Below are 14844 nucleotides of genomic sequence, written 5' to 3'. Positions count from 1 at the left end.
TAGGGCACCTGAGAAAAATGGGGTCGTGCCCCCCAGCGGGACAACTGTTCTCTTCACAAGTGCTTGGAACTGTTTCCAGGAAAACTGTTTCCAGGAACTGTTTCCAATGACCCCACCTGAGCCCTCACCCCCAAAAGGAGAAGCAGGGCATGTGGATCGTGCAGCAGAAACTAAGCAGCTGCCTTCACGGGAGCCCCTACCTCACCAGAAAGCGTTCTTCAGGCACAGGCGTTTCTGGGCTGGCTCCTCACTCATGTGTCTCCCTGGCACTCTCTTCTTTTTCCTCATTTTCCATCTAGAAGACAGAGAAAGAACTGACTTGAAGAATTAAAACACCACGTTCTTTACTAGACACTCAAAGCTTCATGGTAAAACAAAAACATCCTTAAAAATGACTATCATGGCTGCGGGAGCCTGCTATGCAGCAGGGGGCCTTCAAGTTTCTGGGAAGACCCTTCCCAGTCCCCCTCCAGCAGCTGCTGCCAGCCCCATGCCCCTGCATATCACTCCACTGGGCGTGCTGCTTCTCATCCTGTACTGCCTCATCTCCAGCTCATCTTCAGTGTACACAGAGCTGCTCATGAAGCGACAGCGGCTGCCCTTGGCACTTCAGAACCTCTTCCTCTACACTTTTGGTGTGCTCCTGAATATAGGTCTGCATGCTGGTGGCGGCCCCGGCCCAGGCCTCCTGGAAGGTTTCTTAGGATGGGCAGCACTCGTGGTGCTGAGCCAGGTGCTAAATGGACTGCTCGTGTTTGCTGTCATGATGCACGGCAGCAGCATGGCGCGCCTCTTTGTGGTGGCCTGCTCACTGGTGGTCAACGCCGAGCTCTCAGCAGTCCTGCTGTGGCTGCAGCTCACAGCCACCTTCTTCCTGGCCATATTGCTCACTGGCCTGACCGTGCACCTGTACTATGGCAGCCGCTAGTCCCTGACTACTTCCACCCTGACTCTGGACCCTGTAGATTGGGTACCACCACCAGACCCCGCTCCCAGGCACCCCTCCCCCTCCCCTCAGCAGCCCTGTAACAAGTGCCTTTGGGAAAATCTGGAGAAGTGTGAGCAGCCAGGTTATTCCCTGGAGATCGGTCGATGAAGGGATACCACCAGGAGACTCAAAGAGTGGGTTTGGTTAAGGAAATGCTTACCATCTCCCATCCCCAACTGAGTTTTTCCAGACTAAAGAATTAAGATAACATCAATACCTAGGCCTGAGAAATGACCCCATCCCTGTTGGGCAGCTCACTGCCTCATTCTGCATGAACACAGTTGATGAAAGTGGGGTGTGGGCAACATGTGGCTTTCCTTGCCTACTTTGGTCACCCCAGTAGAGCCACTGGAGCTGGCTACTCCAGCCTAGCCTTGGTGCCTGACTCTTCCATAAAGGACACTCAGCCTCCCACTTTCATGCAGAAAGGCCCAGTTGCCACAGATTAGACAAACATTACCCCAACCATTCTGACAGTCTTCCCCTAGTTCCAGCAATGCCTAGAGACATGCCTCCTGTCCTCTCCACAGTGCGCTCCCCACACCTAGCCTTTGTTCTGGAAACTCCTGAGAGAGCTAGGCCTGATTCATCTTAGGGAATGTAGCCCCTAGGCCCTGGCTTAAGCCTATACTCCTGACCTCTCTGCTCACCCTGAGGGCCGTCTTGAAGCCCGCTACCCACTCTGAGGCTCCTGGGAGGTACCACACTTCCCACTCTGGGGCCTGCTGCTACCTAGCAGTCTCCCAGCTCCAAAGAACCTGGGGAAGCCCTGCACAGAGTGACCTGGGACAGAGTACAGGAAACCTGTAGCTCAATCAGTGTCTTTTTAACTGCATAAGCAATAAGGTCTTACTAAAGTGTTCTAGGCTGTAGGGTGCTTCCTACAACCACACACACACACACACAAAAGACCATCACCACAACAGGGCACATGGCTCATGCCTGCAATTCCAGCACTTTGGGAGGCTGAGGTGGGTGAATCACCTAAGGTCAGGAGTTCGAGACCAGCCTGACCAACATGGAGAAAGTCTGTCTCTACTAAAAATACATAATTAATCAGACATAGCTTCACATGCTTGTAATCCCAGCTACTCAGGAGCCTGAGGCGGAGGATTGCTTAAACCCAGGAGGTGGAGGTTGCAGTGAGCTGAGACTACAGCACTGCACTCCAGCCTGAGTGACAGAGTGAGACTCTGGCTCAGAAAGAAAAAATAATCCAACACAATGACCTACCTGTGTAGCTTGTAGGCAGCCTTGCTCTCTGCCAAGGCTTAAGCACAGAACTGTAGGGAGAAAAATACATCCAACTCCTCACCTGTTAGACTATACCCAAAAGCAAGAAAAACAAACAAAACTTACCCAGTTGCCAAGAGCCTTTCTTGCAGAAGAGGTGACCTGAAAAAGCCACCATGCCTAGCCTGAAAGAACATCTTTCAAGTTCTTTGTAGAATTTGATTTTTTCTGATTTCTGCAAATAAAATAGAAACAAACATGTACATAATAGAATAGGTGACTAGATGACAAGGAGCAAGATGAGAAGGCGCAAAGATGTCAACTGAACTGTCCCTAATGGAATACTTAAAAAGTGGTACATTAAAAACCATCCCCTCCCTGGGCCTGGTGGCTCACACTTGGAATCCCAACTCTTTGGGAGGCCATGGTGGGTGGATCACTTGAGATTGGGAACTTGAGACCAGCCTGGCAAACATGGTAAAACCCCATTTGTACAAAAAACACAAAAATTAGCTGGGTGTGGTGGTGACCACCTGTAGTTCCAGCTGCTCGTGGTGTGGGTAGGTGAGGGGTGGGTGGGGACTGAGGCAGGAGAATCACTTAAACCCATGAGGTAGAGGTTGCAGTGAGCCAAGATCACACAGTGTATTCCAGTCTGGGTGACAAGAGTGAAACTCCATCTCAAAAAAAAAAAAAAAAGTAAGAAAGAAACACAGTTATGAGTGTTGTCTATGGTTGTGACTGCTGCGCTCACGCTGCAGTGGCAGAGCTGAGTTTGGAAGGAAGCCTGCCTGGCTGCAAAGCCTCAAGTACTATGCGATGCTCGGCTCCTTCCGTTTGCCAACCCCTGGGTTGGTGGTGGGTGATGATGCAAACATTACCACAATGGCAGAAGAAGGAATGAACTCTGAAGAACATTCTTCAGAGCCTATAAGAATGGAGGAGAAGAGGATGGATGAGCAGAAAGGCTCACACCTGGAATGCCAGTGCTTACACAGCACTCTGAAATAAATACGTATCACTTACAAAACTGTTCTATAACACAGCCAGTGGGGAAACAGAAAAAGCAATGCATGACTTTTCAAAGGCTCATCCTAATGTGGTCCTAAAATTACCTTGTGGATCCGAAAGTCTACATGGTACGTTTTGGAAAATGCCAGGTTATGGTAGTTATCAACTGGGAACATGGGAACGTGTGTGTATGTTGGTGCAAGCATGGATTTTTGGAATTATAAAATCTGTTTGGGAGAACTATGTCCCACCGAGCTGACCTCTGACGCCTCTCTAATATTGCTCTGTTTGATTAACAGAGTCACTCCTACAGCCTGATAGGAAGAGTCTACTTTAGGACTCCACCAGGTTCCAGCCTGTCCCGTGCTTCCCCCACCATTGCCTGGTTCCAGGCTCCAAGGGAAGGCAGGTACCACCTTGGCTTTGAAGAGTGGGGACATCTGGAGGTAGCCCCGGCCATGGTGGTGGATGAAGAGGAGGTAGATGGGGCCGAGGACCCAATATTTCAGGAAATGTGCACCCTCCTGTGATATTGTTCATAATATCCAGAGGTACATGAGTGGCACCCACACTCCTGCTGTTCTCAGGAAGCACAGGCTCAGCACACTGGTGGCAGCAGGTTCAGGCTCTGTCTGGTTCCAGACCTGAGGGAACACCAGGAGGACTCTTAAGAATGTAGAGGGCAGGGGTACCCAGCTCGCCTGCCCAGGGGGCCTGGTGACTTTTCGAATCTCTAACATTTACACAGAAATGTACCAAGCACTCTTTGGAATACCTAATAATTCTCAACTCCTTTCATCCTGACATCAACCCTAGGTAGATGCAGTTATCATACTGATTTGCAGATGAAGAAGCTGAGGACCAGAGTGGTTGAGTAGCTTGGCTGACTTTACCTAGCTGAGAAGTGGAAGGGCTGGGATTTGAACCCAGGGAGCTGGGCTCTGGGGTCTAGGAGCCCTGGGGTCCCTAATTATTCCATGGACTGTCAGTTAATCCTTATAACAACTCTAGGACATAGGCCATACTGTCCCCATTTCAGAGACCAGCAGACTGAGGCACCAAGAGGGGAACTGCCTCCCTCAGGGCCACATGAATGGGAAGTAGCAGAGCTGACTCTGACCCAGGCTTATCTGACCCCAAAGTTTGTCCGACTGCTGATCCTGATGTGATTTATTTTTATTATAATTTAATTAATGTTTTAGAGACAAAGTCTCACTCCACTGCCCAGGCTGCAGTGGCACAATCAAAGCTCACTAAAGCTTTGAACTCCTGGGCTCAATCAGTCCCCCCACCTTGGCCTCCAGAGTGCTGGGATTACAGGCATAAACCCCTTCACCTGGCCTGGCTAATTTTTTTTTAATGTTTTGTAGAGATAGTAGTCTAACTACGTTGCCCACACTGGTCTGGAACTCTGGGCCTCAAGCAATCCTCCTGACTCAGCCTCCTAGATGCTGGGATTACAGGCAATGAGCCACCATGCCCAGCTTCATCTGTTTTTTTTTTTTTTTTTGAGACGAAGTTTCGCCCTTGTTACCCAGGCTAAAGTGCAATGGTGCAATCTTGGCTCACCGAAACCTTCGCCTCCTGGGTTCAGCTAATTCTCCTGCTTCAGCCTCCTGAGTAGCTGGGATTACAGGCACGTGCCACCATGCCCAGCTAATTTTTTGTATTTTTAGTAGAGGCGGGGTTTCACCATGTTGACCAGGATGGTCTCCATCTCTTGACTCGTGATCCACGCGCCTCGGCCTCCCAAAGTGCTGGGATTACAGGCGTGAGCCACCGCGTCTGGCCATCTGTTGTTTTTATCTCAGCAGTTCTGCTGGTCCTATCTAACCTTAGAGGACATTTGAAGTTTAGTGGACGTGGCCTCTTTACTTCTCTCTCTGCTGTCTTTTTATTCTCCCTGGTTTCACAACCCACTGGCTGTGCAAACTTTAACCTCTGTGCCTCAGTTTCCTTCCCTGCAAAAGGGGGATGAGACTCTACGTATATGAGTTGTATTAAATGAATTAGCAGCAGCAAAGTTCACAGCAGTGTGGCACCATGTTGGGCACAAGGCTAGGCACAGAGGATCCCTCAATTCATACCAGCCTATTGCTTCACCTCCATGGCCCTCAGAATGCTGGGAGTTTGCAACCCCCACCCCCACCCTCCCATGAACTCCACTCCCTGGAATCCTTTGCTAAGAGCAATGGGAAAATAAACCAGCGGGGTAAGTGCTCTCTGGGGGTAGAAGAGCATGGGTGACCAACTAGCTTTACGTAAATAAGTTTCAAAGCCCCTAGAAGCTGGGCGGTCTGGTGGCCCTTTAAACAGAGCTGGAGTATCGGGGGCCGGCTTGGTGAAAGGGGTCCAACCCGTGCAGTTAGGGGGCTAGAGTAAGTCTCCTCGCTTCCGGGTCCAGGAATTTGGGGGTGTCTCCTCTCCCCAGTATCGCATCCCCAGAGATCTGCACCCAAACCAAGCCTGGAAAAGGAGAATGGGGCACGATGTGCGGGGGCACTCACCTCCTGCCCCACACAGGGCTCGCCAGGCGCGGCCATCGGCGCCTCAGTTGTCCTGGGTCCCAGCGTCGGTCTGTAGGTCAGTGTCCCAGCAGAGTTCTCCGCTGTGCTCTTGCCAGGGAAGGGGCGGGGCGGGGCAGTTCCGGCTGAAATTGGAGCTCGGAGATCAGAAGACCCCGGGCAAGGTCCAGCTGCCCGGCGAGGGTGGAGCCACAAGGGGTGAAAACAGGTAGGGAGGCCGGCGCGGTGGCTCAAGCCTGTAATCCCAGCACTTTGGGAGGCCGAGGCGGGTGGATCACGAGGTCAAGAGATCGAGACCATCCTGGTCAACATGGTGAAACCCCATCTCTACTAAAAATACAAAAAATTAGCTGGGCATGGTGGCGCGTGCCTGTAATCCCAGCCACTCAGGAGGCTGAGGCAGAAGAATTGCCCGAACCCAGGAGGCGGAGGTTGCAGTGAGCCGAGATCGCGCCATTGCACTCCAGCCTGGGTAACAAGAGCGAAACTCCGTCTCAAAAAAAAAGAAAAAAAAAGAAAAAGAAAACAGGTAGGGGCAGGAGGGAGGCGCGCTTGGGGAGCTGGTACAGGCACCTGGGTGGGGGATCCCGGAACCCCTGAAGGTTCAGTGACACTTCCTTAGTTCCCTCTTCCCCCGGCAACAAGAATCACTCCAAACTTCCCAAATACTTTGGACCCAGCAATTCCAGTTTCTCCTGATGAGAGAACTCAAAGGTCTGTGATCTTGTTCATAATATCCAGCGGGAGGGAAGATGCTATTCCTCCCAACATTGCAGGGCATGTACACCCCACTGTGATACTGTTTGTTGTATTCAGGGACGGAGAGTACAATATTCCTCCCAATGTCACAGGGAGTGTACACCCCCAAGTGATATTGTTCATAATACTGAGGGGAGAAGGAGATGATATTCCTCCCAATATCGCAGGGAGTGCACACCCTTCTTGGATCCTGTTCATAATATCCAGGAAGGGAGAGGATGATATTCCTCCCAATACTGCAGGAGATGTACACCCCCAGCGATATTCATAATATCCAGTGGGGGGAGAGGATAACATTTTTCCCAATATCACGGGGGGGGGGGAGGGAGAACAATGCCCTGTGATATTGTTCGTAATATCCAGGTGGGAGAGGGTAATATTCCTTCCAATATTTCAGGAAATGGGCACCCTCCTGTGATATTGTTCATGATATCCATGCAGGGACAGGATAACATGACTGTCAATCTTAAGAGTGTCCACCCCTATGACATTGCTCCTACCATCAAGAAGGGGTATTATTCCCAATATTGTAAGCACTTTGTGTGTACACCCTCTGTGACATTTTTGTAATATTCAAGGGGAGAGGATGATTCTACTCCCAATATTGCAGAAGGTGTACACCCACCTGTGATAGTCTTCATAATATCCAGGAGGGGAGATGATGATACTCCTCTCAGTATCTCAGGAATACACATTTCCCTGTGAAATTGTTCATAATATCCAAAGAAGGAGAGGATGATATTCCTCCCAGCATTGCAGGGAGCGCACGTTTCCCTGTGAGACTGTTGGTAATATTTAGAGGGGGAGGAGATATTCCTCCCAATATGGCAAGGGGTGTACACCTCCTTGTGATATTATTCATGATATCGGGGTGGGGGGAGAGGATGATATTCTTCCCCATATCACAGAATCTGTGCACCCTTCTGTGATATTGTTCATAATATCCGGGGGCAGGGAGAGAGGATGATATCCCACCTAACATCGCAGATAATGTCCACATTCTCTGTGATATTGTTCTTAACATTAAGTGGAGGAGAGGATACATTTTCCAATATCTCATTGGGCATACATCTCCCTGTGATACTGTTCATTACATCGGTGGGAGAGGATAATATTCCTTTTACTATCACAGAAAGTGTACATCCCCCCGTGATATTGTTCATGATATCCAGGGAAGGAGAGGATGATGTTCCTCCCAATATTGCAGGGGTGTACAATTTCTTGTGATATTGTTCCTTATGTCCAAGGAGAGAGACTATGACATTTTCCTCAATATCGCAGGGCATGTACACAACCTTGTGATATTGTTCATAATATCCATGGTGGGAGAGGATATTGCTTTTCATATTACAGTGGGTGTACACCCCCCTACAATATTGTTTGTAACATCCGGCGGGGCGGGGAGAGGCTATTACCCCCATATCGCAGGGGGTACACACCCCTGTGATACTGTCCACAACATCCAGGGAAAAGAGGATCACCTTACTACCCATATCACGGGCGGTGTACACCCTCCTTCGGTATTGTTCATAACATCCAGGAGGGGAGAGGATGATGTTACTCCCCATATGGCAGGGGTGGACAAACCTGTGATACTGTTTGTAACATTCGGTGGGGAGAGGATAATGTTAGTCCGAATAGCGCAGATTGTGGACAGCTCCCTGAAACATTGTTCATAATATCCAGGGGGAAAGAGGATGATGTTCCCCACACACTGCAGGGGTGTATGCCCTCCTGCGATATTGTTCTTAATATCCGGTGGGGGAAAGAGAATAATGTTACTTCTCATATCACAGAACGTGTACACCCCTCTGCGATATTGTTCATAATATTGGGGGGGGAATGATGTTACTTTTCATATCACAGGGGGTGTACACCCCTGCAATATGGGAATATACACCCATATTGTGATATGGTGTACACCCCCTGCAATATTGTTCATAATATCCAGGAGGGAGAAAACCATGTTACTTCCCATATCGTGTTCACACCTCTGCGATATTGTTCATAATATTCACGGGGCAAGAGGATGGCATCACTTGCCACATTGCAGAGGGCATACACCCTCCTGGGAAATTGTAATATGCAGGGGATGACAGGACATTTTTCCCAATATCGTAAACACCCTGTGTGTACAACCCCCTGTGATATTGTTCACCATATCCAGCAGAGGACAGGATGACGTTACTCTGCATATGGAAGGGGTGCACACTCCCCTCTGATATTTTTCATCCTATCCAGTGTGGGAAAGGATGATACAACTTCCAATATGGCAGGGGGTATAAACTCCACTGTAATATGGGTCATAATATTTAGGGGGAAAGAGGATATGATTACTTCCAGTATTGCAGTACACCTGCCTTGTGATATTGTTTGTAATATCCACGAGGTGAGAGGATGATATTACTCCTAATATCACAAAGAATGTACACACCCTGGTTTTGGGGGCACATGGCAACACAGTCAAGCTCACGTACATGGCATTTGAGGTCAGGGCATGGAAAAATACTGGGGCACTGTGTGTATATTATTTGTGCATGAGAATGAAACAAGCTTTGTAGCCTGGGCACTTAAGCTAGCAGCCTAATTTGAGAGGAGAAACATTAATATGAAATGTAAGAGAGAATTCCTTCTAAGGACTATGTTATTATCCAATCAATTTCTTTAAAAGAAGGAGAGGCTGGGCAAGGTGGCTCACACCTGCAATCCCAGCACTTGAGGTAGGGAGTTGGAGACCAGTCTGGTCAACATAGTGAAAAACCCCTGTCTCTACTAAAAACACAAAAAATAGCCCGGCCTTGTGGTTTATTACCCCAGCTACTCAGGAGGCTGAGGCTGGAGAATCACTTGAAGCTGGGAGATGCACGTTGCTGTGAACTAAGATCATACCACTTCCAGTCTGTCATCTGACCTGTGCCTCTGTGTGTGCACTTGGTTTTCCCTGTCCATGTCCCATGCTGTACACACACTGTTATTAAGGCATTTTTATAGTAAAAAAAAAATTGTTTTGATTTCCATGTGATCTTTTTTGTCCAATATACATTTTGTCTTCTATAAAATACCTGTGCCCCTACTGAACACTTCTGTGTGTGGCTGCATATGTGTCTGTATGTCATGAAGAATAATTATCCACAGATCACAGATGCAGATCTCAGAGTTTCACTGCATTCCTATAATCTCTTCATCTCATAAGAATCTGAATTTTAATCTTTGAGACAGTGGCTATCCCTTATCTTTTGAAACAGAGATTGGAAATCCCAGGGCCTGAGCTGTTACACCCCAACGTCAATAAATTTCAATGACCATCTCATGCTGATCTTGAGTGGGAATGTTCTCATGTAACCAGTGGGAGGGAGGAGCTTCTCCCTTTTAGCAGCTATGTTGCAAGATGCTTTCCTTGTGGGCTTGGTCTCCTTGTCCTCACCATGACCTCATAACCACATCAGTCCCAGCTCATTTCTGAGAAAGCTGGGGCTCTGAGCCCCACTGAGAATTGGTGTCTGGGCTCAGGCAGCAGGAACACAGCAAAGGGGGAGGATTCTACATGCCAAGGTTGGGAGAGGCAAAGCTGGGAGTCGCAGGGGGAGAGAGAGGTTGCTGGGGAGAAGATGACGCCAGAACAGCTCAGGATTGGCTTTGAGTTTCCTGCCAGAGTCGACCTGATTCCGAAGACCAAGGCGCAGCTCCACTAAACCAGACCCATCCTCACTGTTAGTCTCCCGGCACCACAAACAGTAGGGCAGACAGGGCCCCTGACAGAACCAAGTGAAATTTCCCAGAGCTCTAGTCATTCATTCACCCTGATCCAGAGACTTCACACACCCAGGGAAAGACTCATCATTCCTACAGATAATGGACTAAGGGCAGTGGGGCAATGAGCAAGTGCTGGGGGAATAATTCCCTGTGCACACCTGGCCATCTGAGCTCTCCCGCGGCAGCTCTATGGGGCCCGCATGCAGCCTCCATGCTCCTGCTCATACTGCTTGCCCAGCTAGGACCCTTACAGCTCCACCTGAGTTACACAGACCCCTAAGTGAAAATCAACCAGCTCCAGCCTTCTCATTCACAGCCTCCTGCTTGTTCCCAGGAGATTCGGTCTCCTTCTTTTGCACCCTGGGTCCCTTCACTTATGCTTCCACTGTGGGTGGGTGGTCAGAATCTCTGTGCCCTTTAGTGTGGATCTCTCTGCTGGAGGAGACAGGACGCCCTGCAATCAGGGACGGGTCTCATCCCTAACAGAGACGGCCATGTGGCCCAGGTTTGATGCACACCCACAGAACTGCTATTTCTGGCTTCTATACACAATCTCTGGCTGGGCTGGTGGCTCAAGCCTGTAGTCTCAGCACTTTGGAAGGCCTCAGTTGGCAGATGGCATGAGTCCAGAAGTTTGAGACCAGTCTGGGCAACATGGTGAAACACAGTCTCTACAGAAAGTTAAAGAGAGAGAGAGAGAGAGAGAGAGAGAGAGAGAGAGAGAGAGAGAGAGAGAGAGAGAGAAAGAGAGAGAGAGAGAAGGCATGGTGGCTCATACCTGTAACCCCAGCACTTTGGGAGGCCGAGGTGGGTGGATCACCTGAGGTCAGGAATTCAAGACCAGCCTGGCCAATATGGTGAAACCCTGTCTCTACTAAAAATACAAAAATTAGCCAGGTGTGATGGTATGCACCTGTAGTCTCAGCTACTCAGGAGGCTGAGGCAGAAGAATCACTTGAACCCGGGAGGCAGAGACTGCAGTGAGCTGAGATCTGAGATCTCACCACTGCACTCCAGCCTGGGTGGCAAAGCGAGACTCCATCTCAAAAGAAAAGAAAAGAAAAGAAAGGCTGGGCACTGTGGCTCATGTGTGTAATCCCAGCACTTTCAGAGCAAAGGCGAGCACATCAAGAGATCAGTAGATCAAGACTGTCCTGGCCAACATGGTGAAACACTGTCACTGCTACAAATACAAAAAATTAGTTGGACATTGGGGACATGCACCTGTGGCCCCAGCTACTTGGGAGGCAGAGGCAGGAGAACTGCTTGAACCTAAGAGGCAGAGGTTGCAGTCAGCCAAGATGGTGCCACTGCACTGCAGCCTGGCAACAGAGTGAGACTTCATCTCAAAATTTAAAAAATAAAAAGAAGCCAAAGGTGGTGGTGCGTGACTGTAGTCCCAGCTGCTGCTCTGAAGGCTATGGTGGGAGGATCACCTGAACCCTGGAGACGGAGGTTACACTGAGCCAGGATTGCACCACTGCACTCCAGCCTGGGTGACACAGTGAGACTGTCCCCACAAAAATACAAAATCTGTCTTTATCTACAAGAGATACCTGCTGCCAAACTCATAATGAGGAAATACTGCAACCGACTGTGTACTCTCAGAAACCTGAGAAAAGTGACCAGGATCTCAGCCAGTGTCACCTTGTACTGCAAAGCCCTGCAGGACCATCTGTGCCGTTTCTTTCTATTCACTCAAAAAAGAAGAGATGAATTTTTTACAAATTACTTTATACCGTTCAAATAAACACATCAAGTGGTGCATTTAGAGGTGTTGGTTGAGGTCTCAGAGGCCGCATGACTAGAGGAGGGGGTGAATTCCGAGGGGACAGTCAGGTGAAGGTTGAGTGTCGGTTGAGACAGCAGGTCAGCCAAGTGAAGGAGGTGGTCGAAGTACGAGAGAAAACCTAGGAAGGAGGTGGCTGAGGGCTGAGAGGTCATGAGGAGATTCTTTAGGTCCTAGAGGAGACTCACATGAAGGTGACAGCTAAGGGAGGCCACCAAGGTAGAGAAGGTGGCCGAGGTGCCAGTGGCCACAAAATGGAACAGTAGGCTGAGGTCCCAAAGGCCACACTGCTGGAGGAAGAAGATGAAGTCCCCCAGGAAAGAGAGGTGGATGAGGTGGATGGGGTCCCCCAGGACAGAGAGATGGATGAGGTGGATGGGGTCCCCCAGGACAGACAGGTGAATGAGGTGGATGGGGACCTCCAGGACAGACAGGTGGATGAGGTGGATGGGGCTCTCCAGGACAGACAGGTGGATGAGGTGGATGGGGTCCTCCAGACAGACAGATTGATGAGGTGGATGGGGTCCCCCAGGACAGAGAGATGGATGAGGTGGATGGGGTCCCCCAGGACAGAGAGATGGATGAGGTGGATGGGGTCCCCCAGGACAGACAGGTGAATGAGGTGGATGGGGACCTCCAGGACAGACAGGTGGATGAGGTGGATGGGGCTCTCCAGGACAGACAGGTGGATGAGGTGGATGGGGTCCTCCAGGACAGACAGATTGATGAGGTGGATGGGGTCCCCCAGGACAGACATCTGGATGAGGTGGATGGGGTCCTCCAGGATAGACAGGTGGATGGGGTCCCCCAGGACAGACATCTGGATGAGGTGGATGGGGTCCTCCAGGATACACAGGTGGATGAGGTGGATGGGGTCCCACATGACAGACTAGATGGATGAGGTGGTTGAGGTACCTCAGGACAGACACCTGGATGAGGTAGATAAAGTCCCATAGGAGGTGCAGCTGGAGGAGGTGCTAGAGGTCCCACAAAACAAATAGTTGGAAGACATAAAGGAAGTCTCAGAGGACACTCAATTGCTGGAGGTGTCTGTGGTTTCAGAAGATCACCAGCTGGAGAAGATGGTGGAGATACCAGAGAGCACTTGACTGAAGGAGGTGACTGTGGTCTCAGAGAATCTTCACTTGGAGAAGATGGTTGAGGTGGCACAGGACATTCGAGTGAAGTAGGTGGTTGAAGTCCCAGAGGACACGTGACTGAAATAGGAAGTTGAGGTTCCAGAAAATGCTCAAGTGGTGGAGCTGCCTGTGGTCTGCCAGAAAGTCATTAGCTGTAGAAGATGGTAAAGGTAACAGATTCCACTCGGGTGGAGGAGTGTGTGGGCTCAGAAAGTCTTCAGCTTGAGATGGTGGCAGAGGTATCAGAGAACACTCAAGTGGAGGTGTGCGAGGCCTCAGAACATCTTCAGCTGGAGAGTGGTAGAGATACCAGAGGACACTCACGGTGAGGTGTGCAGGTGATCTTCTTATAAAATCTTCAGCTGAAGATGGTGGGAGAGGTACTAGAGTACACTCAGGTGGAGGTGTCTGTGGTCTCAGAAGATCATCAAGAGATACCAGAAGACACTCTATTGAAATAAGTGGCTGAGGTCCAAGGGGACACTCAAATGGTGGAACTACCTGTAATCTCAAAAATTTTCAGTTGGAGAAAGTGGTTGAGGTCCCAGAGGACACTGGATGGAAGCTGTGTGTCGTCTCAGAAAATCATCAGCTGGAGACGATGGTAGAGGTATCAGAAGATACTCGGGTGGTGGCATCTGTGGTTTTCAAAGATAATCATCTAGAGAAGGTGGTAGAGATGGCAGAAGACACTTGAGTGGTGGTGTCTGTGGTCTCCAAAGATTGTCATCTGGAGAAGGTGGTAGAGATGCCAGAAGACACTTGAGTGGTGGTGTCTGTGATTTTCAAAGATTATCATCCGGAGAAGGTGGTACCGATGCCAGAAGGCACTCAAGTGGTGGTGTCTGTGTTCTTGAAGTATCATCATCTGGAGAGGTGGAACAGGTGCCAGAAGACACTCGAGTGGTGCTGTCGTGGTTTTCAAAGATCATCATCTGTAGACAGTGGTAGAGGTGTCTGTAGACATTCGACTGGAGGTGCGTATAGACTCAGAAAATCATTGGCTAAAGGTGGTAGAGGTAATAAAAGATGCTCATCTGTAGGTGTCTGTGGTCTTGAAAACTCATCATCTGTAGAAGCTGGCAGAGGTGTGAATAGACCTAAGGTGGAGTTGTGTATGGGCTCAGAAAATCATTGGCTGAAGAAGGTGGTAAAGGTGCCAGAAGACATTCGGGTGTAGGTGTCTGTGGTCTCAAAAACTCATAATCTGAAGAAGCTGGCAGAGGTGTGCGTAGACACTCAGGTGGAATTGTGTATGGGCTCAGAAAATCATTGGCTGAAGAAGGTGGTAAAGGTGCCAGAAGACATTCGGGTGTAGGTGTCTGTGGTCTCAAAAACTCATAATCTGAAGAAGCTGGCAGAGGTGTGCGTAGACACTCAGGTGGAATTGTGTATGGGCTCAGAAAATCATTGGCTGAAGAAGGTGGTAAAGCTGCCAGAAGACATGTCGGCACAGAGCCACTCACCTCTAGCTGGGAGGGCAGTGTGTCCTGTAGCCCCGAGAGGCCATGGTGCAGCCCCAGCACCAGCCCCTGGCAGCTGCCCTCTGCCTTCCTCTCCAGGGCTGCGTGGAGATTCTCACCATCCAAGTTCACCATCAGCCCGGCTGCCAGATTGCGTCCCACACTCTGGGCAGAAGCAAAGCTG

At 49.7% G+C, this 14844-nt stretch overlaps 2 protein-coding genes and 2 pseudogenes across 9 annotated transcripts in view; 1 reads left to right on the top strand and 3 right to left on the bottom strand.

The window, feature by feature from the left end:
- LOC128929239 (ATP-binding cassette sub-family C member 6-like) overlaps window positions 1–5839 on the bottom strand; it is a 32748-nt pseudogene extending 26909 nt beyond the window's left edge. Inside the window, exons 1-3 of the transcript XR_013524603.1 lie at window positions 5740–5839; window positions 2348–3876; window positions 201–295 (exon numbers count right to left, since the gene is read on the bottom strand). The product of XR_013524603.1 is annotated as an ATP-binding cassette sub-family C member 6-like (transcript). The remainder of the gene's footprint in view (window positions 1–200; window positions 296–2347; window positions 3877–5739) is intronic.
- The window catches only part of LOC103796577 (uncharacterized), a 196163-nt gene that overhangs the window by 52532 nt on the left and 128787 nt on the right, over window positions 1–14844 (bottom strand). The gene's annotated exons all lie outside the window — the stretch shown is intronic.
- Window positions 1–14844, bottom strand: part of LOC144576513 (ATP-binding cassette sub-family C member 6-like) — a 134268-nt pseudogene that overhangs the window by 26909 nt on the left and 92515 nt on the right. The window lies entirely within an intron of this gene.
- On the top strand, window positions 287–2354 carry LOC144578578 (putative UDP-sugar transporter protein SLC35A4). Its single transcript, XM_078344651.1, has one exon. It carries the CDS (start codon window positions 392–394, stop codon window positions 926–928), a length of 537 nt encoding a protein of 178 aa, XP_078200777.1. The 5' UTR covers window positions 287–391; the 3' UTR covers window positions 929–2354.

Source organism: Callithrix jacchus, chromosome 12 (assembly GCF_049354715.1).
Source record: "Callithrix jacchus isolate 240 chromosome 12, calJac240_pri, whole genome shotgun sequence".
Classification (NCBI taxonomy): Eukaryota; Metazoa; Chordata; class Mammalia; order Primates; family Cebidae; genus Callithrix; species Callithrix jacchus.
The sequence above is the reverse complement of the archived record's forward strand: the minus strand, read 5'-3'. Positions and strand labels throughout refer to the sequence as shown.

Bases quoted from the DNA above. Each gene is read 5' to 3' on its own strand.
- LOC144578578 (XM_078344651.1), top strand. From the start codon at position 392: ATGACTATCATGGCTGCGGGAGCCTGCTATGCAGCAGGGGGCCTTCAA.